The sequence below is a fragment of the Protopterus annectens genome, chromosome 3.part1 (genome assembly GCF_019279795.1).
Source record: "Protopterus annectens isolate FY-2018-M chromosome 3.part1, PAN1.0, whole genome shotgun sequence".
Lineage (NCBI taxonomy): Eukaryota > Metazoa > Chordata > Ceratodontiformes > Protopteridae > Protopterus > Protopterus annectens.
Window position 1 is genome coordinate 1229650446 of NC_056732.1, and position 13360 is coordinate 1229663805.

Sequence of the window (13360 nt, forward strand, 5' to 3'; positions counted from 1 at the left end):
TATCCTTGTAGTTCTCACAACTTTAATGCTCATTGCTCTAATCATTAAGCTACAGGTATTATTACACTACCCTATGGCCTGGGTTTGGCCAGTGATATGTTTGTAAACAAGTGTATACTTTAACTGTCTTAAAGCTAAATTATACATCTCTTACCTGGTATACCTGTGGAGGGAATGTTTGTTAACAATACCTGACTGTTTCTATACATATTCCCAGATTCCGAATAGATATTATGCACATACCTCTCAATCTCTTTTTGCACACACTCTGGTCAAAGCTTGACAAAATTGGGGTGGAAATGGGACATATTTTGAATATTGCTCTCATAAACTTGGAGGGCTGATAGACTGCCAGGATTTGTTTTCATAAACATTTTCTGAAGGTTTTGAGGTCTGACATTCAAATGTATGTCATTATCTGCTGACTAAAACTCTGAGTTCACCCCACTGATTTACCACAGGGACAGGGGAACAGGCAGAAAATGTGAGCCAATTATCTGGACATTCTGAAAGGATGTGTACAGTTGAGAGGTATGATTATGCATACAGCTTACTACCACTCCCAGGATTCAAACCATGGCTGTGTCTGCTAAAAATACAACAATTTAAGTCACAGTAGAGTGTGTTATTTGGATATTGCTGTCGATCTCTTCAGTGTTTTCTAAGTCTCTCATGGTTGTACAATCTGACCTTGTAATTACAACAGTCTTATACAGACATTCCTAAACATTATTATTATGTAGCACAGTGTGGGTAACAGTGGTTAATACAACAGTACTATTCAGAGACTGCAACACTAAAAATGCCATACAATACCAGAGTAAACACTACCAGTCCAGGATTTCAATCTTTATTGGCAGGCACAGTTTTCTTATCTGAAAGACCTGTGGAGGGAATGTTTGTACACTACCTGAATGATTCCACACATATTACCAGATTCCAAGTTAATATTATGTACATACCTCTCAGTCTGTTAATGCACACACTCTGGTCATAGCTTAACAACATGTGGGTAGAAATGGGACATATTTTCAATATTGCTCTCAGAAACTTTTGATGAGTTGCTAGAGTGTCAGGTTTGTTTTCATATACATTTTCTGAAGGTTTTGAGGTCTGAAAATCAGATGTATGTCATCATTTGCTGCCTAAAATTCTGCGATCATCCCAGTGATTTGCCAGGGGGACAGGGTAACAGGCAGAAAATATGAGCCAATTATCTGGACGTTCTAAACAAATCTGTGCAGTTGAGAGGTATGATTATGCATACAGCTTACTGCCACTCCCAGGATATGAACCATGGTTGTGTCTGCTAAAAATACAACAATTTAAGTCACAGTCGAATGTGTTATTTAGATATCGTTGTCTATCTCTTCACTGTTTTCTAAGTCTCTCTCGGTTGTACAATCTGACCTTGTAATTACAACAGTCTTATACAGACATTCCTAGACATTTTTTATTATGTAGCACAGTGTGGGTAACAGTGGTTAATACAACATTACTGTTCAGAGAATGCAACACTAAAAATGCCATACGATACCAGAGTAAACACAACCAGTCCAGGATTTAGAGCTTTATTGCCAGGCAGTTACAGTTTTATTTAAATACGACCTATATGGGACTATTACTGTCATATTGTCTGGTTTATTCAGTACAACCCATCCACAAAACAGTTTTTATACTGGCAGTTGACTTTCTACTATTTTTATATTTATTCGGTATGACTACTACAAGCAGGATTGTTACTCACCAGCCTCGCGGCGCAGCCTTTGCAGCCTACTTGCATGTGCTTCCTGATTCACAGCCTGCTCAGCTGTAGCTGTAAGAGAAATAGATAAATATTTAGCCATACTTATCCATCATATACACAGGCTGGACATTATTAAACAGTTACTGGTATGAGTACTTACACACTGCTAGGACATCACCCCTCTGCCTTGATTATTGGATCCACTGATCCAAGAGCTCCCCTCTTCCTCTGTTTCAAGTCAGCATAGTGGTGCTTGACCTGCTCACCAGTCCAAGGGAAACCAATGGCACTTGTGAGGTCACAGGCGATACGGTCCCAGGCTTCTCCTTTATATTGGAGGCCTTGATACTAGCCCTGCAACAGTCTCTCATCATAAAAACTGAAAAACACAATCCAACTTGCGAACAAGGAACCAGGATAAACACGCTCGTACAGCGGGTGTTTTTCTGTACGAGCATGTTTATCCTGGTTCCTTGTTCGCAAGTCTCTCATCATGTTTTTTTACCAGGAATCCTACCATGACCTTGGACTCCTGGATGCCCATGTGCTGCGCCCGGAAGCGCAATCCCTCTCCGACTCCAGTCATGCTGCCTACAGTGGGAAGCTGCAACCAGTCATGAGCTGTATTCCCACCTGTGGGGTTTAAATACTGCCGATTTCCTGCCCTTTGCTGTGATTGGACAGTTTTGAATATGCTGAGCTAAGATAAGCTATGGGCAAACCTGCTTAGCTATGGTTGGCATTGCTTAAAGTTACAGGTTCAGCACAGATTACCGATGGGCAAATCCACTTAGCTGGGTTATTCATTGCTTAGCAGTCATATTTACACAATGCTTATACCTGGTAAGCAGAGCTGTGCAATGCTTAGCATTGCTTATTTTTCATCTTATAGACTATTTGCTGTATGGCATTGATCCATCACTCATTACATATTATACATTTGTTTACTGTCCCTGACATCCCCCAATGTGCTTTCATTACATTTATTCATGTGTGACTATACTGTATGGGGCACTTGTGTTTATATGGGGATTTCACCACTTTATTACACTGATACCTCACATCTGGACCTAATGCAGTACTCCAGTTAACAAGTATATGTTATTTAGTAGGTAATACAAAAAAAATGTTTATGCACTGCCGTCACATTTAAAATGTGAATTGGTTATAGTGGGATCAAACCAGGAATGGCTGCTCACAAAGTGTGCACTCTAACCACTACATTATTGCAATACTGCTTATGTGGCATGTCTCTTGCTATTTAACTTCTTGTGCTGCTTAAGCTGGACTAAGCGTAGCTAAGCAATGGGCACATCCATGCAGCTATGCTTAAACTTTAACGCATTTATAAAAAAAAAAAGTTTTGTTGTGTTATATTATCTATACCCTTCGGAAGATCCCTGCTAATGCTAAACCTGTTATTTTATCAGCTTTCTGCTTCATGGTGGGCATACCTCTCAACCTCTTGGAGCAAAAACTCTGGACAAATCCTAAAATGATGGAGGGACAAATAGAGGGAAAGATTTTAAATACTGCTCTTACAAACTTAGACAGTTGATGATAGGTCTTGCATTAGCATGGATATTCTGAAGGATGTGGAGTCTTTTAAACTCAAATGTTTGTCATTTTATTTAATGACTACAATCCTCAGCTATTTTCCAGAACGGTACAGATTTTAGGAGGAACACACCAAAAATATGAGACAAAACTGTGGACATTCTGCGAAAGTCTGCACAGTTGAGAGGTATGGTTTAATCCTGATGTGTAGGGGGGTGTTATGAGCATTCTCTCTCATTTTAATTGCCTTAAGGCAATTCTGGAGTGCAGGGGCATGTGTATTGTGAGAGCTCTGCTCTCAGACACACCCCCTGCACTCGTACACGGCTCCGTGTTAGTTTAGCAGCACAGGCAGCATGCCTTCATGAATATGCAAGGCATGCTGCCATGCTGTATAGGACTAGTCCCTGGGAATAACTTATTCCTGCATGGCTGCTTGCTGAATCCCAGGGAAACTTACTTTACCTAGAATGTTTGTAAATTAACAGGCATCCACTTCTGTGGTGCTCTAAATATCATGCAGATTTCCTTAGAGATTTAGTAATTGTCACTGCAACACCAAACATCAAAGAAAGTAAAATAAAATTTAGTAGGAAGTGACCACTTAGAATGCTTTGTAACTTTGTAAATGCTATGCACAACGTATTAACAACATTTGAGATGAACATTAGCTTCTATCTAGATACAATGATTCTCTCAAAAGGAAAGACATTTTCATGTATTTCACCCTTCACCATTTAATTTGAATCTCTCTCTGAAGAGCTTTTTTCCCTGGCCTGTGTAAGTTGGCCCTTTGTAGATTATCCTTTTTTAAACCACATTTTAATTTTCTTATACAGACCATAGAATGTCACTGGTTGGGGCAACTTTGAGTCAAGTAAACTGTATCTGTCTACTAAAGAGGAAGAAATGATACATGGTAAAAATAAAAATAGTGATCATGCATATCTGCAAATGCCACTCATTCCCATTACCTCCAGATGCACACAATGGGGCATCACAGCTACTGAAACAAGTAAACAACACATGTCAGGATAATAACTAACATACTGTGAATACAATCACTGTGGCACTGAATACTTTCTAGCTTATGGGAATGGAGTAACAGAATTTTTTAAATCTGAAGCACATACATATGAGGTTCCTGCAGGAAAACAACTGCAAACTGTTAAGTCCAGCCAGGTTTGCAGCTAACCGCTACGTAGCCATTCATCCGTACCACATTTTTTTCTTCCATCTAACCCAAGAATCGTTGAATCACTTAAAGTACTCTACACCTCTGCCTTAGTAATATATTCCAGAACTCCACCAACCTCTTCATTATACAGGAAGATTTCACCCTTCCAGCTGTCATTCCATGCTAAATCTCCATTATCAGTCCTTCCTCTTCAAGTCCACTCCTACTTGTTCAATGAACTTATGATTTCCCTGTACCATATCTCCCAATGCCCATCTCTCTTCCACTATATTCCCAATAAATGGCTCAGATATCTTTGCCTGTTATAACTCATTTATTTACTTTATCATTTTGGCAGTTTAGCTTTGCATCCTTTTTGCCAGTGTAGTCTCTACCACTGGGCAAGCACCAGAACTGAATATAATGTTCCAAATGCAGTCTTACTAATGCCATTGTACAATGGGACAAAGTGGCTTCTGTGCATAGCTCTTAACCTCTTAGCACAAAAAATCTGGACAAAGGTAAAAATAATGGGGGACAAAACCCAAACAATAGGGACAAATTATAAATATTGTTCTTAAAAACTTAGAAAGTTGCTAGAATAAAAGATCTTGTATTACAATGTATTTTCTGAACGATATGAATTCTGAAACACAAATGCCTGTTATTTAGTGAAGTCAGTCCTTACTGATTTGCCACAAAAATCCAGAAGACCACAAATTTTATGAGGAACAGATGCAAAATATGAGCCACAAATCTGGACATTCTGTGAAAGTCTGGACAGTTGAGAGGTATGTGTTCTGTCTGTGAATCCACTCATTCAGCTATGTATGTCAGCAGTATGCTGGTGTTCATTATACAATGTCCACTTTATCCTGAATGACTCGTCCTTTAGTTGATTATGACCCCCAGATCCTTTTCTTCTGCTGTTGCTAAGGCACATTTGCCCTTTTTAGAATTTCCCCGCCACCACGTATCATTTTGTACCTTTCTGCATTACATTGTAGTTGTCAGGTATCTGTCCATCCCACAGCCATCATAACTCTCATTGGCAAATGTCTATACCATCTTTTTCCATTGCAGCAGTGTTGGAATCACCAATGAACAGGCTCTCACTCATCATGTCCAGCACGATATCTGGCAAAACTAATATGAAACATGTCACACTTTACTGGACACTGTCTGTTTCCAGTAAATCACCATTCAAACTTCCACTTTCTGCTTTAATGTTGTCATCCACCCAGGTTCATATTCATTTCAGCATTGTGGGCCCCACAGTAATACTCTATTATATATCCCGTGACCTCTTTTATAGTAACAAATGCCTTGCTAAAGTCTAGAGAGACAACATTCTCAGACTTCTCTTTTCTACCATAGTGGAGATTGAAACAAAGAAACAGAGAATTTGACTTAAGACATCTTAAGGCATATTTGATATGTGAAGCCAAACTTTTGGCCATGTTATAGAAAATCAGCATCCAGGAATTCCACCAAAATACCACACAGAATCTTTTTCATAGCACACTAAGGGATATCCAAAGAGATCAGCAGGCCTTTCAAACTCCTTCCTAGCTACTCTTATCCTACAGATACTGTGATTCTCTAATCATGCAGTAAAACTTCAGTTTCAAAGGAGAGACAGTGTGCTGCTTTGTGCCTTACTGAGCACCACTGTCAGTCCTTTAATCACCCTGTTAGACAGCTCACTGCCAGACCTTGTGTGTTATCTCAGTGAAGCTCAATGACTTCCTTCACAAGTTCAACAACACCAGTAACTTTCCCATACGTCCACTTTCTCACATCCATACCTGTTCAAATGTATTTTATTCTTAATGTGTTAACTGGGATAGAACACCAGTCACAAGGTAACATTTTCAGGCTTGGCTCAGGAGAGTACAATAAACAGAAAATAACAGTTTTGACATTTTCAGATGGAGACATGTATAGTGAGCAACAGTGAAGCTTGTTTTACAAGCAGTCAATCAGCACTACAACTAAAAATAAAACTATAAGTAAAATAACAGCTGTAAATAAAAACAGCTGTCAACATTTAAAGATGAGTTACACAAATGTGTCAAATATGGCATATGCAGTAATTATTCAGTATAAATACCATCACACTTGTTCTCTGTCTTTTTAAGTTGAAGAGTATACTATTTCTACTGATATACAGCACGTTCAGATTTCCTTCTTTCTGTATCAAGTAATGCAATGCCTTGCCAATTTCTTCATTTTTCACCACATGCCATCTCCAGCTCCATATAGGTTCACAGGTTCATAGGTAGGTACTAAGCTATTGGCCCTATGGCTTATATAAGCCTATCCAAAAAGGTACCCTGGCTTTCGCCACCCAAGAAAGTCATTTTCCTGTGCCCCTGTATCAGCCAATTCCTTCTATAACACTACTGTAGCCAGCTGCAACAGATTTGCAATATCTTTTCTTCATAACATCTTATTCCACATTTCCCACATTTTCCTTCCAGCGTGAATTATTTTCAATGATCAGTCAGGCCATGTGTATCATATTCAATACACCCTCCTTCTCCAGAAGTTAATTTCATTCCTCATTCTTTTATTAATGTAGTCTATATTTCTTCCAGTGTCTTCAGTTGACAGTGTTCTTCCACATTATTCCTATGTTTCCAAACAGACTTAATTAAGCATTCCTGCTGGCTTACACTTCTGCTCTTTTTGTGCATTTCAAGGATCCTCCAAACATAATGACCAACATCCTCACATAACCATTGTTGTGCAGTGGCACACTCAGTTCTGTTTCTGTCACACAATGTGCACTGCTGAGTGCTAGGTCAAGGAATTTAACTGTACTTATTTGGTCCTATATTGCCTGATAAAGCCCACAATCCTCTACATGTTGCACTAGTCACTTTCCCAGTTCTATACGTGTGCACCTCTCATTTCACTGCTGGAAGCTAAAGGTGTCCATGACTATGGATTGTTGTCATTTTCCCTGCTAATCCTATGTCTTAGTATGTCAGTGTAGTTCTTGAATCTGTAGGTCTGTATATTATAGCTACATGCCAGACATCTCCTGCTTCCATTCCATTCTTATTGTTAATATGAGGTTGTTCTTCATTATCTTCCTTATCGCAACCATTCCATAACACACATTATGACATTCTAAAATAGGTTGTCCCCTCACAATCTCCTTTTCTTATCCATATCCTTGCTATATTCCTTGATTCCAGGCGTCACCATGTTCTTGTGTCTATAAAGTTATGTCATGCAGCAATAGCTGTAACTCCTTTTGTATGTACAGCATGTGAATAATTTATTTTTAACAAGGCTTCTAAAGATTTTTGACAATGCTTTAGTTCACTTAAAAACTATTAATGCACTTTGAACATTAAATATGCAAGAAATCAAATATAGTTACCTTTACAGAGTTCATCAAAGGCCATTATTTAGAGCATTTTGCCTGTCTTACCTTTCTTTGTGATCCAAGCTGGGCTTCAGTATTGACTGATAGAAGTTCTTTACAGGCTATGATATTTCCAGCTTCCACTGCTAAAAACAAAGGAATGCACCCATCCTAGGCAAGAGAAAACAACCAAGAATCATTTGCTGGTAATGACCTTTATTATTCTCTAGTGTTGTTCTGTATTAAAACTGTAGCTTATATCCCCTTTTATTTATTTTGCTGCAGTCCTTATGTACTTCAGATCCCCTCCACCGGATACTGTATTCAGTATTCATATTATATTACAAAGTAGTTAGAGTTTATAACTTATTTCCTTGTTATGCTATAAAAGACGCTGCTTCATTCTTTTTCACAAGTGGTATGTTGCAAAATACAGTTTCTCTTTTTATACCACAAGTTTTGGGAGCTTCACAATAATTTTTAAGTTTCTATGTTTGTCGATTTTAGGTTTTACTTTGCATGGAATAAAACAATCCAGTTATCTCAGAAATGATGTTAGCGCATATTCCACAAGTAAGTTTGCAAATAGTATAATTCAAAATGCTTGTGTAAAGTACAAGAACCATTTGTCAATGCAAAATGTTGGCTTGCAGAGACCTGGTAATTCTGACACAGAGTGAAGTAACATGATTACAATGATGAGAGTAGAAGCTGACATTAGCAACAACACGTCAATCATAGTGTCTCCGCAACTGTGGAAAAGAAACAAAAACATTCCTATTGCCTGACACTTCTCACTATTAAGCATTTCATTTTATATATTTGCAAATATCATAGCAACATAGCGCATCATGGTCTTGACTGTTTAACAGCTGCTCTTCAGTGATATCCTGCAGTAAGAATTACTAAAAATATTATAAAACAGGTAATTCTGCAGTCAGAGATAATGCTGCAGTTCCATTTTTGACAAATCAGTGGGGTCACCATAAAAAGCTATACCCATATTTTTATTTAAACTTGTGTTGTTAGTGTTATTGTAATTGTTCGGATTTTTTTGTAACATCACAATTACTATACAGGTTTGCTGAGTACCACATACTACGTCATTTAATATAAATGAGCTGGGTATGTAATTGATGCCACTGCACACATGCCCTATGTGCCAGGGTACATTTTCATTAAATACTTTCATTAGTCAGTTTGTATATTATACAAGACAAATGTGAATATAGGATGTAATGGTTTACTGAACGTGATAATTTTGCTATCTTACGTGTTCCTGCTGTATATGCAAAACAGCTATTGGCAATGAAAATACAAGTGACTTCTGTTGTGTAATTATTAAAAAGCAATGCATACTGAAGTCATTATTTTTTCAAATGTGTTTATCAATATGATAGGCTAGAGTACGTCAATAACTAATAGCAATCTAGAGTGCAATTCTAAATCAAAGTGGAATGTATGTATTCTATGTACTCATCTTTAGAAATGACAGAAAGAAACAGAAAAGATGGCATATATCATATTAGGTACCTTCATAGAAAACTTTTTCATGTAGTTTAGAAACATTTGAGAAGGATTCTTTTTATATGTATACATATCCAGTTCAGTACAAATCACTGTCAGAACTCAAGAGAGTCAACAGAAAAGTCAGGTTGGAAGAGTTTAACAAACTCCAGATAATAATCTGAGAAAATCAGGGCTGAAATTGTGTAAAGAAACTCCCCAGAAAATTACTCACAGTGTGACAGTATGAAGTAGTCAATGAAATACCTAGCGAGAAAGAGACAGAGAATACATTTAAAATTAAGAAAAAAAAGCAGGTTACTGCCACTTAGATTAGCTTACTCTCCCTGGCAGATAAAGACAGAACAAATACGAAGCATATTATTAGGCAACCTAACTATGAATATATAATTTATTTAGTACAGTATTTTAGAATTATAATGCTATCTCAGCTTGGAAATGCAAGTTTAAACTTAATATATCATTTTTGTATGCTGTGAAATCAACTTATATTGTGCTTTACTATTAGGTAGCACATAAAACCTTTTCAGCTTCATCCCCACTATCCCTACTATATTCCTATGAAATCTCTCGTGTGAGTGCTACAAAACTATGCAAAAGAAATGCACTTAAAGAGTAAAACCTGTTAGAAGAAAATTGTTGTAGGATTTTTACTGAATGAATTGCATACAGACTTATTGCCTTTCCTCAAAAATAAATACACAAGTAAATAACAGACAGTTGCATGTTTCACATAACATAAGATTCTATAAACAATCACCTATCTGGATTTTTTCATTTCACAGGTCCTCATTTAGTTGTGGTATAAGGAGTACATCCCTACAGCTTATAGGTAATCTAATAAGTAAGTACCAATATGACAGTAGTGCAGGACACGTTCACTTCAGAATGTCCCTGCTGTTTCTTACTCCACTTCTACTGCACAAATTTATAAGCCATTACTGGGCACACTGCATTCATCAGATTTCACCAATTTTTTCCTGTGTGTTTCACATTTCCTTACTACATAAATGTAATACAATGTTTCTAGTATTCCAGGCTCTATATCTTAGAATTGTCAAAGGATCTTGAGTCTGAACATTTATTACATTCTCTTGTTGATCAATACACAGTGTAGGGTTCAACTCATTATGTTATTACACTGAATGTTGACTAAACATTAACCAGGATAACTAGTATTTTACACCAAATTGTACTGTGAGACCCAAGCTGACATGACATTGTGCCACTGATAAATGTCTTTATTTACTTTGGAACAGAATGCAAAGAGATTATTCACTGTGTTAGATCAATTTACTAAATCCATTCATTGCATAGGGACAGTCTTCCTCCAGCTCCTTTATATTTTCCAGTGACTTCCTGTTCTTTCCTTAACTCGGTTTTAACATCACTTAAGGAAAAAGCATACTGTACTTCAGCTTTGTCTATTAAAAAGATTCTGTAATAAAAAAGTTATGCTGATATTAATGAGATATATTGAAGCACACTATGGTTTCCCTCAATGGCTTGCAAATTGTTCAAATGTTGATAAAATTCAAGCACCTGCTAGTCTTAATAGGAATAAAGCTAAATGTTTTCCCTACCAAGATGAAAACAAGACTCATTCAGTGATATCAATTGTATCCATTCTGTAAAATCAACACTGCACAGTTTTATAAAGAATAAGTTTATAGATCCCAGATAATCTGTTAACATACAGCACCTTGCCATGTCCTAAGACAGAAATTCAGAATAACATGTAGAAAATACAAACTGAATACCTAAATTGTAAGCACACTAATCAGTATATTTAAAAGAAACTTGCAAATTAGTTATTTTGTTTCAGTGAATATACTTTACTAAAGAAAAACATTAGCTTGCACAACATTTGTTATTTATAATACATCTATCTGGAACTTATATCACAATCTCAACTACACAATAACTTCAGAAGTTCAGAGTGGCTGTATACAGTCTTAGGCTGTAGATAATTCAGTATAGCAGGTACACTAAAAAAGGTAATTCTAGAAAAAGAGTGTTTCATATTCTGGTAGATATACTGTTATATATGTGCTGCTTTTATAATAATATTCACCTCTGCTGTTCCACATGGAATATTACATGGCCCACTGATACAAAATAGCATTGAATTGTCATAGTATGCAAACAAGCTTCAGACATATCTATGTGGTACATGCAAATAAAACACCTTTCTAAATATTATCTGCACCCTGTATCAGAAAACAAAAATTTGCTAGTATTGCAAAGATTAGCAGCACAATGGCTACAAGCCACAACAGGTCAAAAACATGAAAAGTGAATCCTTGACTGCTATTTCCAGTTTTAGGATTGCATGAATAAAATGTATCATTACATTTCAAAACAGGTTCATTTATCTTCCTCTGTTATCATGTGCCAAATAAGGGCGAGCGCCAACATTAGAACTGTCCTATGAGAATCGGGAGAGGTGGCAACTCAATAAGCAAGAGGAACTTTTTTTTTTATTTAACATGTTTGAAAATATCATTAGGTGCACTGTTTAATGGGGAAGCAGCATACAGCAACAAGTGCATGATTATTTGGTAAATTTTATTCAGTGTTAGCAGATTATGAGAAATTATAATCAAATATAAGTAAGCTGAAATATTCATGTTACTTTATTAATTTCTCCAAGCCTTTTGGGTTTCCAATACCATGATGGGAATGGATCCCATTCCCAAGTCAAAGTTGATTTCCATTCCCACTTGATGCTGATATGCTTCTGCTAGACTAAGAAGAGAAGTCATTTTAGATGTACTCTCCTTATGTTTCAAAACTTTCACTATGTTTGAGTCTTGTGAGGTCAGCAGGTTATGTATGCAGTCCCATGATTGGAGATCTATACATATAATCAATTTCAAGGAGGCCCATACCTCCTTCGGAATGGGGAATATATAACCTTGGTATGCACTGATTTTTATAAATCATTTAATGAGCATAAAGCATCCTTCTTGTTTTCCTGTTTAATTTATCCAACACCTTTTGGGGCCAGTCAGCCACTCCAAAATTGTGAGTTAGGACAGGAAGAGCAAATTGGTTTATAGCTTGAACTTTGTTCCTAGATGTCAATGCTGTTTTCAGGATTACTTTAAGTCTTCTTCAATATTCCTTACTGAGTTTTATTCACATTTGTTCATGTTTTATTGTTGATCCTTCATCAATTCCAAATATTTATATACTCCCTCTTTCTCAAGTTCTTTTATATTACACTCTTGTCCCAAACTGACATTTTCTTGGTGCTGCAGCTTTACTGTTTTAAAGGTTGCTTTTGCACATTTATCAAGACCAAATAACTTTCTTATCTCATCTGAAAAACTTTTGACAACTTGCAGTTGTACTTTCGGTTCCACATCTGATGAGCTATACAGTTTTAAATCATAAGCAAAGAGAAGATGAGAAGTCTGTACACTTTTTTGCTTTTTGGGAGCCAAATTATAACCATGACCTAATCTGTTAGGTAGACAACTTAATGGGTTAAGGGTAAAGCAAAAAAGCAGCAGTGACAGACAGTCACCCTGAAATATCCCCCTTTGAATTTTTATACCTGAAATAATACTTTCCCCTTTATCATGGCTTAGCTGCAAATTGTTTTGCCACTGTTTCATGGCACTGTGATGTAGTTTATCAGTGTAGGGTCTACCTTATACATTTTTAATCACTCTTTTATCCATGAATGTGGGCTACACTCATATGCTTTTTTTGTAATCTAGCCATGCCATACTTATATTTTTCCCCTTTTTACAGTTCTCCACTATGACATTATTTAACAACAAATGATCCTTTGTTCCATATGACTTTCTTTTATTACCCTTTTGTTCTAATGCCATAATTGAGTTTTCCTTAAAATGACTATAAACTCTGTCAGCATCAATTCCAGTGCATAGTTTATATGTCGTCAGAAGGCAAGTTATGGGTCTATAATTTTGAGTGTAGCTTTCAGTTTCACTCTTAAGTA

At 36.7% G+C, this 13360-nt stretch overlaps 1 protein-coding gene across 1 annotated transcript in view; it reads right to left on the minus strand.

Annotated features, from left to right (window-relative positions):
- Positions 1–13360, minus strand: part of LOC122797762 (serine/threonine-protein phosphatase 6 regulatory ankyrin repeat subunit A-like) — a 2341865-nt gene that overhangs the window by 1693524 nt on the left and 634981 nt on the right. The window contains exon 5 of the mRNA XM_044066284.1: positions 7927–8031. Within this exon, the coding sequence (XP_043922219.1) occupies positions 7927–8031 (105 nt within the window). The remainder of the gene's footprint in view (positions 1–7926; positions 8032–13360) is intronic.